This window comes from Egretta garzetta, unplaced genomic scaffold, assembly GCF_000687185.1.
Source record: "Egretta garzetta isolate BGI_Z169 unplaced genomic scaffold, ASM68718v1 scaffold107, whole genome shotgun sequence".
Classification (NCBI taxonomy): domain Eukaryota; kingdom Metazoa; phylum Chordata; class Aves; order Pelecaniformes; family Ardeidae; genus Egretta; species Egretta garzetta.
Genome location: NW_009260399.1, coordinates 1484022 through 1505232, shown reverse-complemented (window position 1 = coordinate 1505232; position 21211 = coordinate 1484022). Strand labels below are relative to the sequence as shown.

Genomic DNA, 21211 nt, shown 5'->3' with positions numbered 1-21211 from the left:
GGTTATCACCAACACAGGGTTTAAGGTGTGATTGTAAAAGTATTTTTTCTACCCATAAATACCAATATCAGTATCTCCTTTACAATTTGATTAAGTTTTAGAATTGTTTCCTCTACACACCCCTTTTGCAGGTCATTAGGAAATAAGAGGTCATCATATTAAGTTCCCCCAAATGTGAGAAAGGTTTCCGTTTGCATCAGGACACAGACTTCACTGAACAGATAAAAAAGTGCTATAAGACAGTACTTGTGACAGTTGCATTGTCACTTGATACAGAGAAATATAGAAAAATCAGTTAAGAGTTGATTTTGAAGTGGTGCAGATCAACCAGTCAGAAGCATGATATGAGTGGGACTCTACATAAATTCCATCTTTTGGAAAAATAAGTGAATGATGAGAAGTGAACTGGGCTCCCTTTCTTACTGGGGAAGCAGTATCAGCCAGACACGACACTGACACCACACGGAAAATTACTTCTAGTAGCACAAAATGTGATATGATGAAATTTTACTGAGCTGCCATCAAATATTTAGGTGCACAAAAGCAGCTAGACCAAGAGGAAACTTTGAAACTGATAGCTCATAGATGCAGACCCCAAATACAGAACAATCTCTAAACCCAAAATTACTTATGTCCTCTCTCCATCTTGAAGGTACTGGAATTAATGGTAATAGTTAACTTAAATCTTCATCACACGGAACAGCTTCTAAAGGATGTTTACAGTGCAGTATAATACTTTAAAATATGTTTGTTACCTGTACGAGTAACATAGTATTACTAAATCTCAGATGGGATCTCCATATTCCTAATGCTCTTCAGACTTCAAAATACAAGAGAATTTCTATAAAATTCTGCACCTTCAATTATTTCAAGACATAGTCTTTCTTCTAGTATACTTAAGATTGAACTAGAAACATTTTTCAAAGCCTTATCCTGAGGTGTTTTTAAAGAATTCAAGTTATTTGAACATGAGACAAAATTCACATGAGCAATTTTGGGAGAGTACAAACAAGCACTTGCAAAATAAACAGCTTTTTTTCCACAGATTAAGCTCTTGACAAATGTAGGAGTCAGCCCAACAATGTGATTATTTTCTGAAAAGTAGCACAAACTCAGAAAAATCAGCTGTCAGAAGATATACTTAATTAATAAACTGTAACTTCGGAGGTCTCAAATATTTATGTAGGGAGACTCTGGAATTCTGATTTTGACAGTTGTACAAAGGTCATCACACTATGCAACATGAAGTAGTTTTTAAAAGCAAAAGATTTTTTGAAGATTAGGGGGTTTTGTGTTGGGGTTTTTTAGTTTGTGGTTTTGGTTTGGTTTGGTTTTTTGTTTTGTTTTGTTGTTTTTTTTGTTGTTGTTGTTGTGTTCCCCCCCGCCCTTTTCCTAGTGACATCTACAAAAGAAAGTTTCAGATTACTGTGCTAAGGGTAATTTAAAGGCTAAAGTAATTAAAAAAAAAAAAATCAGAATCATTAATGTTGGAAAAGACCTCCAAGATCATCAAAAGTCTAACTGTCAACCCAACACCACCACACCTACTAAACCATGTCCTGCAGTGCCACATCTACCCGTTTTTTTTAACACCTCCATGGATGGTGACTCTACTACCTCTCTGGGCAGCCTGTTCCAATGCTTGACCACTCTTTCAGTAAAGAAATTTTTCCTAATATCCAAAATGTTCAAAGACCGACTCTAAACAATGGCACAACAAACTGCTTCAACAATTTGAAGACTTTTCTGTACAATCACCATAACACATTGGTATGTTAGTGTTCTTTTCTACTCCGAAAGACTGACATCAATGAAAAAAAGTTACATTTTGTTGCTTCAAAATGGATGAAAATACCAAAGAAACTCTTCACTGCAGGTACGGCCTTGCATGGGCTGCTCCTGACATAATCAGTCTTGAGACTGTTTACATGATTCTTACCTGTTCATCGACATAATCATCTATTCTTTTCTGGCATTCAAGCCACGCTTCAGCAACTTGACCCATTTCCTGTTCCAGCTGATGATACCTTTGTAGCAAGGTACTATACATATCTTCACTACAGGAATCGTGTGTTGTTCCAAGCCTAAAAGTTCAAATAGCACTTGTTATAGAAGAGACATTTCACTGAAAAATCACACTTAAATTCTGCCAGCCAAAAAAGTGTTGTTAAAGTGCAGTTATTGATACACCTAGGCCCACATAGCTGCTACTATCCCAAAATTTAGTATTTTTAGTCATTTTTCAAAAAATATCCAACAACTGCTTGTTCCAATGTTCTGTAACCAACAATAGCAAGAATGTGGGAAGTGCAACATTTCTAGAGCCTCTTTCCCACGAGCAACCAGATGTCAAACCTACTGAGCCGTATTTATTCACTTTTTCTTGCTTGATATATTTATCCTTCCAAATTCTACGGGCTAAATATGCATGTTGACTATTTACTGAAGAGCTATATAGTAAAAATAAAGCCAGAAACTTGTTCATCAGAACTCTCGTGATCAATGCTAAAAAGATTACTAGACGAGTTGGAGTTTCAGCTGGGAAAAGTGCTACAGAATGAGGCAAATGAGATAATTTGGTTGCATGCTATCTACTATCACTCGAGCGGCATCAAGTTCAAAACATGGTTACACCATTCACTGATGACTTCCTCTGTAAGGAGCCCCAGAAATAGGAGATAGATTTACCTTTCTTTCTACTACTACATTTTTGTAGAGCAAATTCCTTTAAAAAAAAAATCTAGAGTGCATCATCACAACACACAAGTAAGTAAACTCCCAAAATCTCGACTTCAGAAATAAATAGACAAAATTCTATTCAATAAAGTGTGTTTAAAGCACACTGAAATGTAATGACCTGTAAATTGACACAAATGAACTGAAGCTTTTCAACATTTCTCCTACTCAGTAATGAAGAGGAAACTGGCTGGTAGTTAATCAGGCACAGAGGTTGTGTGGAGAGTCAGAGCCAGTACCAAAAAACAAAATTCAGGCTTAAGCCCGGTTCCAGCATTTCAGGGAGGTTTGTTATAGATTTCCATTACAACAGGATGCTAACCCAATCTAAGAACTACATAGTCCTGCCTATCATCTGGCAAAGAACTGAGCCCTTAATTTTAACATGGCAATTAAGTATAATGAAGAGCTGAGCAAACAGACAATTCAGTAAGCATTAAGTTACAGCTGTTAGCATGACTTTGCCAATAAATGCAAGTTTGTTTTATTTTGTTGTTTTTGCCCAGAACCTGCAATACAACCACTTCAGAAGGGTGCATAAGCAATTCTGCACATTAAAAACTTGGGAAGTCCATGCTTGGTAGAGTACAAAAAGCAGTTTAAAGGGACACCGTGATTTTAGGATACAACACTTCCTCACCATCAGTGGAAACACAGTAAATTCCTGTTACTAGAACACTATTTATGACTTTTCTTGAAGCCTGTGTTTCTGGTATTATGCAATTATATGCAATTCTGATCCCTACTGTACAGAAGTCAAGAATTTGTTCTTGTAACTGCTGCTGAGTAGTACTAGCCATTCAAAAACTCATTGTGCACAAAATCCTTTTAAAATACTCTCAAGTTAGAAGCAAAAGAACTTCATTTTTAAAAATTCAGATTAGCAACACAATGGCATTTACACTTTCAATTTTTATTGTGACTCTTGAGTAAAGGTTAACAAGCTACTAGTAAATAGACTTTCACTCCCAAGGCAAGTATAAAGCAACAGCCTAGGTAATATTTCAGCCCTGTAAACAGAGGTAGAACATATTCCTGGACTGCAGTAAAAAAGGTAATAAAAAGCATCACACATATATAAAACTTGAGAAAAACATTTAATTTCTAAGAAACCTTTCATATAGACACCTTCATAAGGAAACACTAGTCACTCACCTATGAAAGGACTGGATTTCCTTAAATACTGATTATGAAAATACAGCCTCATGAAATGCTGTGATTGATCTAGAAGGTCTGCTGATTAATTAACTCTTGATAAGCATATGAACAGCTCTTACAGCTAGCCTGCAGATTGTACACCTGAGTGTGCCTCCTAAACAAACCAGAGGTGTTGACTACACACAATGCATTAAGACCCTGGTAGCTCACCCTGAGTAGATGACCAGTCATGTGAAATACTGACACAGCTGATCTCGTACCAGCTAGTAACCTCCATCCCCACAAAGCTATGTTTAAACTTCCCTAAGTGAACTTCTAGTCTAGTCTGACATCCAATAAGCATCCTTGGAACTAATCACAGCACACCAACTATGTGTTTTGAAAAAGCTGGAGATATACAGAAGATTCAGTGATTTAAATAGGGGAACAGAGAAAGGGTGAGCACCCAAAAACTAAGCAAAGCTGAGATGCCAAAATGCCAGGGAAGAACAGTGAGGCCAATGCTCTTTTGTAAAGACAACACCTTCTCTTCAGTAGAGACTGGAAAAGGATTCTCTACTGACCAAATAATAGGGGGACTAGGCTGATCCCTGCTTCTCCATGCGAGGCCTCTCTGATGGAGCGTTCCTCCACCAATTCCCAATAGAAGGCAGATTAACCTCCAGAAAAAATTTCTCAGGAAAGGCTACCTAATTCTCATACTTCAAGACCCAGAGAACTCAGCAGTAAAATCCTGGGAGTCCATGAAAACGGGAGTAATTTATGTTTACCAAAGAAAAACAAGACATACACTATATAAACTAGAAAACATAGAAGAGGAAGCTCCTACTGAACCTCTCTTTTCAAAAAGGCTCATGTGAATCAATCTAGTCAAACCCACAGTTTATGTGAAACACCCTTAAAGCTATTTAATGAACACAGGCATACTGGAAAAGAAATTCCTGCAGGAAGAGATTCTGACTTTATCATATTTAAGCCTTGAAGGTAGCTGTCACTACAGTGAAGTTCTGCAGAGACAAACCTTCTGTTGCTCAGACTTAAATTGCAGTAGCAGTTGAAAACAACAGGTAAATGAAAACAATCCTTTTGTCAAGAAATGACCACAAGCTTCACTAAGACCATTCTCATCTCTGCAGATGAAGGCAATATAAACAGTCTTGATACAGCCAGGAATGCTGGAGTAAGAGAAGCAGAGAAGCCTTGCCAGAAAGCATGGAGATGACTCAGGGATACAGTGTCAGTGGCACTGGGAAGTCAAATACAGATCACCGGGAAAATATGCGATTGAACAACATGCTATTGAGCATAGCAACTGAATTACCTGCCTGGAGGGAAGAAAAGAAAAAAAAAGGCTTTCAGTACCAACCCAGTTTCATGTAAATCAATGAGACAAGTTATTCTGAGGAACCTTAGACTTCTCGTTGAGCCTGGTGACAGTTAAGCTTTCATGCCTTTTCTTGCTTTCCTTTCTAGTATCTACTAGCAAAAGGAGAACTCAGAGATTTCTTTATTCACCATGAGCAACATCTCTTGTGACGGACTTAATCAAACAGCTCTTGTAGCACGAAAAAATGCCCAAGACAATACCTTTAAAACACATGTATACAGAGTATAAACGTCTCCATCAGAAACAAGACTGAGAGGTCAACACGACTGTACTTTGGAAGTGTTCAGACTTAGGATAAAGAATAACAATTCTATGAATTAATAACTATTCCCTAAAAAAGCCAAACACTTTGCAAGCACACAAATTACAAGCAGAGCAACCTTGCTAACAAAATGTACATTCTAAAGCCCTAGGAAACACAATATGCCATCAGACCTACAAGCACATAGCGAGGGATTTTGTTTCTTTTGCACTCTCCAATGAAAAGATTGCTTAAAACTCCAAATTAAGTTATTTGTGTACTGTGGGAAACATGAAAGCACTGAGACTTTAGTTTGCTTGCGGAGCTGTAAAGACAGTAGCAAAGCCTGATGACAAGTGAAAACAGTACTATTCAGTCATACCACCAGCATTTTCATAGGATGCTGTCATTTTACTAGGTAACCTACAAGTAAGCAGATTAGGGTAGTAATTCTTCTGACAAGCAAGTTATGACAGCAGAGTGTTCTGCCAACAATACTGTTTTCAAGACAGATCAACAAGGATTTTTACCTATTAAACGGTAGAAGCAGAGAATTTTTTTTGTAGATGCCATGGTTGCAAACATGGGTTTTGATTTCTCCTTTAAGTTACAAAGGAAAAGTTAAACTCTACCTTAGCTGTGACACCAACGTTGGCAAGCTATTCTGCAGGAGTGGCTCCGAAAATACCAGATTTTCAAACAGATGCTTATTGTGCAATTCCCACGTCACCTGAAATTTCTTCAAATGTTCATTTTCCTATAATGAAAAAACAACCAGAAATAAGCCAGGGTTGGGCAGGGGGAGGGGAAGTTTCTGTCCCAGGCAAGAAATTTTTTTTTAAAATCTAATTTCCAACCTACAGTCTGGATTATCCAGCTCAGTTCTTACCCATTTTTAATACCCAGAAACTCAGAATTTAAGTAATTCTTTAATGCCTTAAATAAGCATAGCTTCATTCCTTGCTTTTCTCGATTGTTTTGAATTAAAAAAAAAAAAAAAAAAAAGAAAAATCAGACTATGCTGTTGAAAGCTTCCGTTCATTTCCACACTAAAAGACGTCTTATGATCTGAAACACTTATTCTCAGGTTTTCTTGTCAAACTATTGTCTATCTTAGATTATTTTTTGGTTCTTTGAACTTATCTAGTAAGAGAGACATATACGATGGCAAGCTATAATCTTTATTCAAAACAGACATAAATCAAGGAAACAGTTGTCTCCAAGTACAGCTTCAAAAAAGAAGTTTTCTAAACAGACAAGCAACTAACAGCTTACTTCTCTAGTAAGCAGAATGTTTTTCTATTTGAGGTTATTTAACACATAATTGTACATAATTTCAAGGTCTAAAACTTAAATCTATTATTATCAAAACATAAGAATCAAAGACAGGTGTAATATTTTTCCAAGTCAGTAAGTTTTCCAACATACAGCCAGCAGTATGCAGGTTTTCTGTACCAGGACTCACACACAGCAAAATTAAATGCAAGCGTTCTGACTATCAGATCGGCAAGTGAGCCGTATGCACTATAACCTTGAGCACCCAGAATTACCAGAATACTCTGGAATTTAAAGGGTTTTTTTAAGCACAGTAGGTTAAAAAAAAAAAAAAATATATTTATATCCTACCTAAACACAAGATTGACAGTGTTCAAAAAAAAGAATCAAGCTCAAAGTTTTATTGTTATTTAAGAAGGGTGAGTGGGTTTTCTCAAGCTGCAGAAGACACATGTACCCTTGCACTTTGAATATTATGTTTTTAAAATATTTAAAATTACTGTAAATGGCTAATAATTTCTCAAGGGTCAACACTGAGAAAGGTGATTTCCTAAGCAATTTCCGAACAAAACAGTCAACACTTCTCTACAAAACCTTGTATATCAGATTGCACAGAATATGCTGTTTCTCACAAAGAAATACCAGGTAATTTTCCCTTCTAATCTGCTATAATGCGTACTTGAGGACTCATCTGTACTGACCACAGTCTTTTCAGCTTGCTCACAGTATAATCTGTTATTCCCTGCTCTTGAGCTTTGCTAGTTAGCTGGATTCCTTTGGAAGGAAGAACAACTGTTCATAATTTCACTGAGAAATTAGTTCCTCATAGGTGGAACCTCATAGGAGTTTCAAGGCATTATAATGTCTTTGCACAGGATGCTACATGCAAAGGTTTTTACCTTTAAAAGGAAGGCTGCACTAAGTTTAGAGATCTTGACTGCCTTTTATGTATTTCAGCTGGAAAGCTTCCTTCTTACATAGTGCACTGGTATCTTGAGAGAAAACAACCATGCACACTGAAAAGGCTAGTGACCCTACTACATGTATGAAAAGCTGTGACATACTACTCCATTCAATAAAAAGGTTATTTAATAAACCCAAGAAATGTATGATAAGAGACAGTACCCTACATTCTCATATTTCAGTTTCTGAATGTCACAGCTTAGTAGAAAGAAGTTTTCAATACTTACTGGGCCGCAGAAGGAAAAGGACAAGAAAAATCTCGGGCATTTCGTGTTTCCTTATGTTTTATTCTTTAAAAGAGAATAGGAATTTTATTTTACTTGGAATTTTGCCTGAAGAGAGGTAGATTAGGGAGTACAAGCATCTTCTGTCTCTTCATGTCCATTATCTCAAACTCTCATACCTGCTAAGTTTTCATGATTACTACTTCACAACAATAATCAGGGGAAAAAAATATTAAAAGATTATTTTCTGATCAGCTATGTAATTCTAGCACTAACGGGTTCATTACTGGTGGACCTATTTTGAGAAAGCTAACATCTGTACTATAATCCATCCACTTTTCAGCTGAACAAATTTCTGAGTTCCAATGCAAATCAACCTGAAGAGCAATCTTCTCCCAAGCACCTTGTTAGAGACTTGATGACTATATTAAAAGCAGCCAATAAAGTGTAGATGGCAGTGACCTCACATCTGTATCTAAGTGATAAAGCTGGGGAAGATAGTACAGGCAACAGCAAGCACAGCGCATTGACAACAGAAAAAAGCATCAAATATGTTCAAGTTTCTTAATAGGAACATCCTCCTGTTTTGCCAGTTCAATTTTACTAACAGCCCTACCTTAGTAATGACACTCTGCTTCCCCTCCATTTTATATCCTTCTCACCTGTGGCCATCACAGGCTGCTTACTGCCTATTCTTTTCCTCTCTTTAGATACCTACTGGCGCTTTCAGCTAATTGGCAATAAAACACAAATTTACCAGTTTATCTGCTTTTTTTTTTGCTTGCGCAAAATTTACACAAGAAAAGGCATGTACAGGATGAGGACATTAACAAAGGATGTACAGGAAAGGATTATTAACAAAACAGGATTAATAACTTTCTCAGCCCTTAAACAAATAGAATTACAGAATTTGTTTACTGTATTACTCACTCATGACGGACAGTTACTCAAGAAGATATTTTTCAGGCTATTGGCTTATTTTCTATCTGACAATATAATCCCAAGTCTAACATCACCACCAGTTGAAAAAAAAAAAAAGCATTCAAGGAAAAAAGAAGTACTTTAGAAATAATAAACAACAGTGGATTAATTCCATGGCAAGAGAGCATCTTTTCATGTAGCCATTCTTGCTTTTAAGTGAAAAGAAAAATTGAACATTGAAACAATCTAAGTTAGTCCTACACATAAAGGTTTGTACCCTTTAAACATGGTTGTCAAGAGACCATTAGAGATTAACAGAGAAGTGTTTCACACGTTTTCAAAGGCATTATTCTAAAATTTTGTAGATCTGCCTAAAAACTAGTTTCAGAATAAGTGCCACAAAGAGCATCCCACCTTTTTCTTTATAGACAAAAGGTAATTTCATCAATTCACTGTAAGAGATGCCTAGTCTATATTTCTGAAGCATCAAATTGACATCTTCAGAATATCCCTATCTCCAAGCATGCGCACATAAAAAAACCTTACACGCTACAAACCACTGAAGACACCTGACAGAACCCAGAACAGTTCTGCTAATGTTACCCCTAGCAAGTAGAAGCATACAGGTTATTTTTTCAGTCTTACCAGAGTAACTAGAAAGGCGCTGATTGTACACGCTGCCTGACAGAGTGCACTGTATTCTTCAAGTAGGAGTGAGATGAACTGATGTGCCTGTGGTGGCCCTTGTATTGCTAATGTTGATGCAACTTTGGATCCCAGTGACAAGTGTCTGAGCAGACGAACCTTCATTTCAAGCACATATTCTCTAGCTTGCTGTTCCAACCGTTGGTAAAGCTGATATGGATCTCTTTCACAAAGCCTGTATTTTTAGAAAATTTGTGACCAAAAAAAGAAAAACCACACACATAATCAGCAATTTTTACTTTCCTAAAAATATTTACCAGTTACCATCATCGTAATAAAAAAAGAAACAATGGCTAGGGTTTACAGAACTACCTTAAATCTGGGAGAACGCAGTCTAGTTCCCTACTCCTACACTGTGGAACTGAGCTCCTGTGTATCTTTATGACTAAGATGCTTGCACACCTGAGGAACAAATTAATTTAGGACCTCAGTATTTCACTTCAACTTGTAAGCCAAGTTTTTTTTAAGCTCTCTTTTCTTTGTTCAGTTTGCATACAGCCCTACAGATACTTAGACTCTTAGGCAAGGTTTCTTACAACTTCTCCATGTTCTTATGTACAGCCCTAATAAGTGTCCCAGTTGGAACAGCCAAATGTAGGCCAAATTAATATCTTGTAGAAGAACAGGTCTTTAGTTCAAGCCACTGGAGGAGCTTGACCTAGGCAGCCAGAACATGCCAATATACACACTAAGCAGACCCGACTTGTTGACTGCTTTGGGGAACCCTTCTGTTGTCATTTTTCAGTTCAGCTCAATATTTCATGCAATTACCAAACTTTTAAGACACTCATTTGTGAAACTCTTTCTCACCTTCATTGAGAGTTTCTTACCCTAATTTGCAGATCTTCTGTACAAGGACAGTTTTTGGCACTTTCTATTAAAGCTGTGCCACTGCATAGCAGAGGTGGGGGATTCACAGGACCACAAAAAATGTCCTTAAGGAACATAACTTAGAGCACTCTACTGTGGTAGTGCCTAAGCTGCAATCATTATAAATGATTGGTGGGGGGTTTTGGGGTTGAGGTTTTTTTTGGTTTTTGTTTGTTTGTTTATTAAATCTAGAACAGGGACCAGAATTTGAGACTCATTTGTTCCAGGGAAGCATGCTAACATTGAAGCTCCAGAGCCATACTGCCCTCCATACTGCCACTATTCAGCCACTCAATACCTGCAAAACTTGTCACTGTAAGACACAGCTACAAAGAGGGTCAGGGCTTCCTGCTAAGGACAGCATACAGCTGGCTAGGTCCTAGAAGTGAGACATGGGTTTGAACCACCTCACACAGAAGAAAACTGAACATGATGGCTGCTTTGAAGCACTTTAGAGTGAAATCATACTGTTTAAAGTCCTGTGCATGGGAGTTTAAGCACTTGGCTCAGGTTTTTTACAGCACAGGGATGTAGGGAAGAAGAAAGGGATTGCATAAGTACTTAAGAGTTAGAGGAATAAAAGTGCTGCTATCTAGACCCTACTCTTCCCTCATCACTCACAAAACAGAGTACTACCATATTGCCATAAAGTGCTCCAACATACAATAGTGGCAGTACTTGGTACCCCTACTTATTTTCAAGACGACCACACAGCCCATCTCTTGCCAGCTGCGTCTAAAAGAGCCAAGCATGGAATTCGGAATTTCTGCCTTTTAAATATAGATTTACTTGGCCACAATATTATCTTTGGCATGCTACCTGCATGGTTTGTTTGGAGGGGGAGAGTTGATTTGTTTAGTTGGTTTGCTTTTACGCTTTTCAGTACCTACATCAACCAGCTTTGTTAAAAAATTTTGCATGACATTAGCACCACAGACTGGACACACTGGTGTCTGCTCAAACACAGTACCCTAATTTTATTTCATACTTTGGAGACCATAAGTAACTCAAGTAAAAAAATAATATTGACACTTAAGGTTTTCTTCTTTGAGATCCTGTTTCTGCTTTTGTATTTTAATGATCTCTCAAAAGTGAAGAACAGTTCTAGAGAAATCAAAACTCCTAAGTACATAGGAAAGGTACACAGTATGTGTTCCGATTTCCAAAATTATTCCATTAAAGAGAAATTGCACAGAAATCAACAACTATTTTAGCTGCAATTCAGTTTTAATTACCTACACGCTATGCAACATTTAAGCATCTTTGATTTCAAAACCTACATTGCATGTTTTGATCACTTAAATAAACAAGGTGTGACTAATAGGGAGGCACACTATATTACTCTACATTTACACAACTCATGTTCAAAACCAAACACTCAGTTTTTATATAACAGAAGTGCAATAAGCTTATTCAATTATATATTAAGGCTGATTCAGGAGTATAGTCATATAAAGAGCAATGCTAGATGACTATAATCTTTCAAAAGTTTCTTGACCTTGCCAGAATTTAGCTTCAACCAGAAACTCCACCTAAGAACTACAGCTTGCCAGACTAGTCAGGCCTTAGTATATTAAGTACGTACAGAACCAAGGAGAGCAACTATTCTGTGACCACACACGCAGTTAGACACAAACTGAGATGAACCTCCTGGAGCATTTCAAGGACAGCCACAGTATTCTCAAAAGGAGAAATGAGGATCTCATTAAGCACATCTTGAACTTCACACCTACAAAAGCTACAGTTTCAAATTCTGAAGTGAGAAAGACATTCTCCAAATCTGCCTCATCTAGTGATCAATGGCTAATGTTACTTTTTTTTTTTTTTTTTTTTTTTTTTTTTAAGTCTCTTCTAGCTGTTACAACTACAGTAAGATGCAAGCACTATTAACAACCCAGGTTAGTTTGACAAGGTAGGATTTTCATGGGGGGCAGTTCAAGCTAAACTAATAACCATCTCAAGGTCTTTTGAGGAGTAAGATTTTGTGACCCTTCCATAATTATACATTAATATTCCTATTGCAAACAGCATATGAATTTAACAGCTTCCCATCCATTCAATCTATCATTTAAAAGTCCTGCATGAAATAGAACTGACTGTTTTGACTTTTCATTCTAGTGGAGAGGCAATCATTCCAAGCAACCAGACTTGCAGATGGTAAATAATGTTCTATTAAAAAGCAATATTCCAAACTACTTAAAAACTAATTTTAAAAATCGTCTTAACAATTAATAGATTTTTCAAAGTGCTATACCTATCCACCAGCTCTTTCATTCCTTCTTTATCTGGTACCAAAGATTGGTCTTGGTCATCTGCCAAAGGGGTCCCAGCTTGGCGATATATACACCGAACCATGTATCTTACTTCTGACCAGTAATTTTGAAGCTGCTGAGGTTCACGTTCAGGCTCTGCTGAATTTTCTCTGCAAATAATGACAAAAATAATTACTCTCTATTTGTACATTGCATAGGTATATTGATTCCTACTGTTCTGAAGATGCTTTTCAGGAAAAACAACATACACCTGAAAATGTCTAAAATAAAGTACATGCCTAAAATAATGTATAAAATTGGATGGAAGCTGCATCCATAAGTTACTGTTATTGTCAGATAGCCTGTTTAAAGAGTTGAAGCACACACCAACAAATAAGCTACAACACTGCTGACAGTCTGACTACAGGCACCATGCTGTTGAGTTGGAATTCAGTTGTTACCTGCGCTCATTACAGGCCTCACAGTTGCATGCTACATCTGAAGGAGAGGAATTGCTAAGATCTGCAGCAGGTACCGTCTGTGCACCAACAGTTATTCTTCCTCCTCCTACAGATTCCTGCTGTGATCCACTGTTTCCTAGAGGCATGTGCAAAAGGAAGTCTTGGCTCTGAAAGGAAAAAAAACACATGTAGCCTTCAGTTTGTAAGGTAGAAGTTTGAAATGTTAATAGGTAGACAAATATTAATGTGGCAATTCTTAGTGCTGAATGTATTTTGGGAGGGCACTCAACCTGGCGCAAAGAATTTACCTTCAAAAAGCCTAGTAAATGCAAGATATGGACTGAGAAAACCAACAACACAAATATAGTTTAATTTCTAACAACCAAAGTATGTTGGTCATAATTATCACCTTTATGTACTCCAGCATAAACAATGAACTAAGTTAAAGGAAGGCTTGCATCATCTGTGATTAATCATAAACTAGTAATATTTTTTCAGCCTCTATTAGACAGTATGTTTGACTTCCGTAGTTCAACAATCCCTCTAGCAAAAAGCATAAAATCTATGTGTTTATAACAGCCAGACATACTACTTCCTAGTAATGGATATTATAAAGCCACTGTCACTGGGAATGGATGCTATCTCCTGTGTAAATGACACAAACTCTGTCCCAGGGCTGCTGATATATTGGGAACCAGGTCTCCAGTTTCTCTCTTCTCTGTGCTCCAGCCCCAGTACATATCATGCTTCCCTCCTGCACCCTCCCTGGGTTGCCACCACCTTTCTGTGTTTCTCTAATTTGACTAACCACCTAATCCATTTGGTTGCTTTTACAAGTCAAGCTTTCTATCTTGGAAAATCCTTTTGCTGTTTGCTTTTAGAAATTCCTCTTCAATTAAGAAAACAGTTCCCAAATTAGAAAACACTATCAATTGTTATTTTACCTGAAGTATCTATAACTTAACAAAACATTTAGGAAGCAAATCCTGCCTTGCTTACACTTGTAGGACACTTACTTTCTTTACTAGTTCATTAAACAGAGCTTAAATATGTAAAAAATTATGACTCAACTGAACAATAATGTGCTTCAGTCTTGCTGTGCTTTGAACTCTCTAGGACATGTTTACCATCAGACTACCAGTATAATTCCCTGAGATGTAATCTCGATTAATTTTACTAGCCCTTGTTAAGAGCAAGAATATCAGTAAACACTAGTTGTATACAAGTATATACTCTCAAGTTTTCCTTACAAAGCTATGTTAACTGTGCTTTTAACATGAGTTTAACAACATATGCTATACAGAGACAATTTTTCTTCACGCTGATTTGTTTACTGAAATAAATATCTGTATGTGCCTATGGGCATGTGCACAGTCTGTTAGCTCTCTCCAAGGAGGTGTCAGCTGGAATCTATAATGCTTCCAATCATCAGAAGTGTGTGGCTTCCCAGGTCAGTTGTGAAGATTTGGTTCTGCATTATAGCATTATAGTTTATTTCTAACAGTGCTTTGCTGGGCCTGCCAATGAACTTTTTATAGCTTTCTGCTACACTGAGCACAGCTCTTAAGTGAAGTCAAATTCTCATTTGAAAATATATTTTAACATTTAATTTAGTAAATAATCACAACTTGAAATATTAGCACCATGTATTAAAATCAGCGTTTGCAGCGCTACAACAAAGAATAAGAAATTGTTATATGCATACTATGCAAAGCTGTGCTTCTTTATTAAAAAAATACGGGAAAGAAAGGATGACAAAAACTCAGACACACGCAGGAAAGTGGCAGTGCAAGTGCAGCGACTCAGGAACAGTATTGAAAGAACAAGGAAAATTCAGACTGTTTACCTCACAAAGGGGGGAAGTACACGAGCAAACCAAGAATAGATAAAAAAGTGTAATGGTTAAAGTTGCATTGGTAAGAGTAGAAGAAACAGAATTTAAGCAAAAGGGAAAAGGACAAAGTATGAGATTGTTGAAATCGAAAGGGCAAAAAACCAGCAAGAAACAAATCCAAGCCTTTCTCTACTCAAAAATCCAAAACTCAGAATCAGAACTCATTTTTGGAACACCTTGCCTGTTCAGCTTAGCTCATAGGAAAACCAAGTCAAAATCTCCTAAAATACTTTCTAAGAATTTACAGTTTAAGTGGTTCCACAGCACATAGTAGTATTCAGCCCATAACAACATACCTTCTTAGTCTACTGAATTCAAGTACTTCAACTTACCACAAGAGATTGCTCTATTGTAGCATGCCTTTCCTCCTTTTCGACTGTTCGTCGACAGTCTGGACACACCCACAGTGGAAGATGCAGCATATTGTTTGCTTTTGGAGATGTGGAAAGTGCTGTTTTGCTAGAATTTTTTATTCCGCTCTCTGAAAGCGTAGTATCTTTTCGTTCACTTCTACAAAGAAGACAATGCTCGCCGGTTGTATATGGTGCCCTTTGGCCCAAGCCAAAGGTAAAGGGTGTCTAGAAATAAATGTTTTGATAGGTAACTGGTTATTCACAGAATATGTACCAGAAAAATTTATTCTGAAAATTAAAAAGAAAACCAAAACCAACACATTTTAACAGTCATCATTAAATGATGATTTAGAGTGTCACAAGATCAAACACAGCAGTGTTAATATCCATGCGCCAAACAATTCTGATTATGAATACACTCCCATTTAAGAAGTAATGTTTTCAGGGAGCATGGACTATAGCCTTACCCTCTAAAATAATTCAGCCTAGATGCAATAATCTAGTAAGTAAAATGAAAAAGGGATAGTACAATTCCTTTTTTTTTTTTGCGTCACCTCTTTTTTCAATACCAACTGAAACAAGACACTTTTCACCTAAGCTCGTTAAAACTAAGTTAAGCTTTTATTCTGTAACAGCACCAATCAGTATTGTCATAAAATCCACTATCAGCTGTTGATTAAAGTAGACTTATGAGGACAGAGGCAGTTCAAAACTTTCTTCCTCTTCTAAAATGCTACGGTGCATGAAATTGTGGTTCAGCCATGAGATGCTGATTATTCACCAAGACTGATGCTCCAAACCATGTCAAGCAGCACAAGACAAACAGAACCCAACTTTATAAGACATAAGCAAAGTCCTCATGAATGGAACAAAACATCTTGTAATGGCAGAATTACAGATTTGTCTGATTCTATTACAGCTACCAGCTCTGCCTGAATTAGCAAGATCTTCTATGTAAGCCTCAACATAGTAAAATTCTTTCTCAAAGGAAAAGCAAAATTTAAGTAAGTCAATGCAAGTATTCCTCTAGATACTGCTGCAACCTCAATACTAATAAAAATAATGCTTTAAAGATCCTGTAGGGCTGAACTGCACAAGCACAGGTGAAAAGTTCTTTATAGCAAAGGACTAGTTGAAACTATAACACAATTCATTACCTCTCTTCCTGTCTTCACAGCAACAACAAATCAATTCCCTATTGCTGACATCTGAAGAAAAACAGCACAGCATTATGAACTCCGATTTTTGTGTTCTTTGCATTTATGAAACTGACAGACTCAGCAATATGGAAAGAAAACCTGAGAATTCTAGACATCAAAAAAGACACACCAAATTCATCTCCACAAGTATCTTATTATCTTTCAGAAGTTCATGAGAAATTTAAGTTAATAGATTTAGTAAGAACAGCTAATCTCTTTATTCACTCATGCCACTTCAAGAATTCACACCTAAGCACTAAGGCAAGAAAAAGAATACAATTTCTCCAGGTGTCTACTGCAGGTTTTCAGAAAACACTCATGAGAGAAGACTTGCTCTGCCTCCGGAAAGTCTGGAACCATCCCCTTATTGGCTCCACAAGCATGAACAGATTTCTCAAGCTAGGCCTTCCTCTTGGCTGACCTGCACTCAACTATAGATCTCATTAATGCCTAGAAAACCTGCATGCAGGAGGCCATGGCTGCTCATCCCCTTAGCCCTCAAAGTTTCCTTGTAAAATAAGTTTTTTTGAAGCCACATTAAGTCTCTGTTGGAATGACAATGACATCTTTATAGCTATTGCTGACAAATCCTTATGAACATCATCTGCCAGATATCTTCCAACAATCAGGAAAAGCAGAGGACAAAACCACAACAGTTCAGAAGTTAAGACAACCTGACACTTACTCTTTTGCAATCCTATCCCAGCCATGCTGCAAGGACTTCTAGAAGTTAACACTTGTGTGTGTAATTTGCTTAAAGTTGCATCATGATCATTAAAAAAGCAATGGCAAATACAGTAGGAGCAACAATCTTAAGTCTGGCCACTTCACAGACTCTGTAAAACCCTAACACTCTCCCAGCTGGGCATGTATTTATGACAGGTGTGAAGTTCAAATGAAAGCACTTGGTTCCTAGAGCACGATGCAAATCAACTGCTAAGAATGAAAATTTCTAAGCAGTTTATTTCTAACAAAATTCACAGTTCGAACCTTGACAAAAATCTAGACCACAAGCATTTCGGATACCCATTATGACTCTGTTATACTAAAATGAAGCTATGAATTGCAGTTTCTTATTTACTTAAAAGATTATGAATGCAGTAACCGTTCATGTGAGCATTTCAACAGCAGCAGTAAACTCTTCCTGGATTAGATGAGCTTGGAATTAGGTCACATATACATTTGTATGTGTCTTCAGTGTAACTGGAGCAAAGTGTACATTTTGAGAAAAGCAAGATTTTTCCACTAGTCAAGCTTCAAAAAAATGTGTGATGCATCTCTGTAAGAAAACACCCAGTCTCACTTTCTCTCTGAAACATGTTCAGATATAACATTCATAAATGAAAGCTGGAAGTAGGACAAGCCAGAACAGAAATAACTGCATCTCTGCTACATATTTAGACTTATTTCCAAGAATAACTTTATTACCATAAAAACTGCATAGTTTTTTTTTTACATCTATGCCCAATTTCAAGCTTATTATAACAATAAAATTTTACTTTAGAAGTAGTAGTTTTCACTGCTTTTTAAAGCTTGAAGAGTGAAGTCATCAGAAACTGACTTCAGTTAGCCAAGTCCCAGAGATGTAGATCTTGAAGAGTTTTTTCTAGTACATTTAATAGTGTTTAATAATACTGCTATCATATACACCCACAAAAATGGGCTGCACATACCTGAGAAACACCTGTGAATTCTGAGCCAACAGAACTGTCTGTAAACTGTGTACCATTTAGCGAAACCTGGAAAAAATTAATAGTACACTGGTTACAATAGTCGAGTTGAATAGTAAAGAAAGCATTAAAAAATTAAACAGCAAACCCTTCCTCTGCATCTGAGGGTTGATAAAACAGCTTTTGAAACCTGAATGATTGTTTGACTGCAGAGATGGAAAATCCCTCATCTTTTGTAATAAAAGCTCTACAGATGAAAAAGTTTACAATTTATGTATTTTTAACTTTTGCATTATAGCTGTTTTATTAGCAATGAAACTCTGAGATGAATTGATACAGGAAAAAAGTGTCATACACAAAATGACATTTTTCCTTCTGTATTTGATTGTTTGTATTTAGCTTTTAAACTTCTATTGTGAATTGAGACAATTACCAAAGATTCTTGCCTTTTGAAAGCTGAATACAATACTGCTCAGAAAAATACGCAGTGTTAACCAGGAACTCTTCCACAGCAAGCCTCCAAATGGCATTCAGCTATTCCACTGCAGAAGCCTTCCCTCCTGCCCCAAGTTATAGCTCATCCAGAAACCTCTCAGAGGTGCCTTCTATACCTTGTTTCTCCACAAGTGTTACAGAGACTACACTAGATATCAACAAGTGCCTTTCACAAGCCCCAAGCGTTTCCGTACAGCATTATTTCAGGACACTAAAACAAGAGTGAAGTTAAGACAGCATACAAATTCAAGTCAGTGACAATGAAGAGCCCTAGATCACATTGACTGGAAGAAATGCATTTGATTTTAAAAGAAAAAAAATGGGAGAGGGGAAATAAAGTCAGTCAATTACTTCATTCTTTATTTTCCCCCCTTCTTGAGCACTGGTTTATCCCTTGATTTTCAGATATAATTTAACTCATGCCTCTGGTTCCACCTTTTACATGTTTCTAACCGCTTCTTGCTCCAGTTTTCCACCTGCTATTGCCTGATATTAGTATTTCTAAGGCTACTTTAAAGAGCACAATAAAAACCAGCCTGTTTAATCTAGGAACCCCCACATCTTGTGCGTTGGATTCACAGAGTTCAGAAAATATTTTTACCCTGCTACCAAACCAGAAACTCAAACTGAAGCCTCCTCCAGTGCAAAGGAGTGTCCTTCAGCTTTACACATCCACAGGTTTACCAGCTGCTCGGCTTACAGAACCAGGGAGTTAATTGCAAAGCCATCATCTTTGCAAAGCCAGATTTTTCAAAGGCAAAGTAGACGATAAACCACAATCTTCAAATCATTGCTAGAGAAGCTACAATAAGAAACCATACAGCTTCCCTTACATACCCTATGCTAACTTTCAAGGGCAGGTATTTAAGGAAAAACCCTCATATGCAAATCAAACATCTCAGATCTAAAATCATGGGACCAAAAATGCTGATGTGGAACAAGTTCCCTATTTTTATTCAGCCACTCTCCAAAAAGTGGAAAAAAGGTCTTTTGAATTAAAGAAAGTAATCTTCACCAAGAAAAGAAACCCTCCAGTACTAGAGGTCCACTGGTTATTGGCATGCATATGCATTCAAGATTTAAGAAACCAGTAAGAAAGTTTAGAATTAAATTGGTACCTGCAACTCAAAAAAATTTTTTGAGAAAATTCAAAAAATACAAGTTTATCCAAACCCATTACCTATTCATTGAGGGAGTACATTTGCCTTCTTTACATTCAAGACAGCGATAACAAGAAATGCATGAGCTGTCACATCTGAACATGCAGAAGTTGAGTGACCATGCTGAAGGCAGTCAGAAATGTTACAAAAGCAAAGACAAGAACAGTGGGAGGTTTCTGTTATCCACTAAATGTCACAGGGTGCCAAGGCAAAATACTGAACATCAGGAGGGACTCCTTCATGGAGCTAGTTGTCATGCTACTAACAAAAAGAAGACACCTCTTGATCCTAAGCACCGTGCAGAATTTGGTTCAAAGTATTAGTGCAAACCCTCCAGAATTTAGTAGTGACCTAAATATCTGCAAGGAGGAACAAACACCTAGGAATTTGAAGAAAGAAATTAGACACAGAGAAGGAAACTTCAAGAGAATAATGAAAAACTAAATGTTTGTGCAGTCAGATTTAAGACATTTTATGTGAGGCTTAGAGAAAATCTTTTAAAAAAAAATAATCACAAAAAGGACTTAAGTGGGGGCAAATAATGACATGACAAGCAAGGGAAGGAGACGGCTAAATAGCACATTAGAGAAAACATTAGAAGAATCTTGTAGAAGTTGTCCAAACGGGGCTCAAACAATAGCAAGCTAAAAACAGAGAGGAAAAAAAAATACAATGAGACTGTCTCACAAATAATTTAAGGAAGTGAGGAAAAAAAAAAGTATAACTACAACTAAATCCTTTTTCAAGGCACATGAGGAGCAAGGAGGCATAGGTAGCCTGTCAGGATCTGGAAGGTTAAAGTAAGTATTAAAAAATGCTGAAACTAAGGTCATGGCAGAAACACCAGATTTATGTTTCACATCTTCATATTCACTATGGAGGAGTTTAAAGATACTCTCCCAGTGAGAGGCTTCTTTATGGAAGATGCATTAGAGGATCTATTTCAAAGCAAAGCACTGCTAGGAAAAATGTATGGAGCAAATGGACAACTCAAAAATTAGGAAACCGCCAAGGGCAGATCACATTCAGCCAAGAGTCCTAAAGAACCTCAAGGACATTTTAGTTTCACTAATAATTTCAGTATGTTAATCCTTGCTTTAGACTTCACCAGTACTGGAAGAACAGAAGATGATTTTTTTTGTATTTATTTATTAAGCTTTCAAAGGAGATCTAGGAAACTGCAGTTATCTGAAGTCTGTACCAAGAAAGTGCCTGAGATGACAAAGTTAACTAATAGCACTAAATTC

The 21211-nt window shown here is 37.0% G+C and overlaps 1 protein-coding gene across 4 annotated transcripts in view; it reads right to left on the bottom strand.

Annotated features, from left to right (window-relative positions):
• Nucleotides 1–18374, bottom strand: part of FAM193A (family with sequence similarity 193 member A) — a 49377-nt gene extending 31003 nt beyond the window's left edge. Inside the window, exons 1-7 of one of the 4 annotated variants that reach the window (XM_009643193.2) lie at nt 18313–18374; nt 15420–15665; nt 13194–13360; nt 12735–12902; nt 9551–9785; nt 6155–6279; nt 1940–2084 (exon numbers count right to left, since the gene is read on the bottom strand). In XM_009643193.2, coding sequence (XP_009641488.1) covers nt 1940–2084; nt 6155–6279; nt 9551–9785; nt 12735–12902; nt 13194–13360; nt 15420–15509 — 930 coding nt within the window. In that variant the 5' untranslated portion in view covers nt 15510–15665; nt 18313–18374. The other 3 variants (XM_035898655.1, XM_035898656.1, XM_035898657.1) reach the window with 3 other exon arrangements.
• Nucleotides 18375–21211: the final 2837 nt, after the last annotated feature.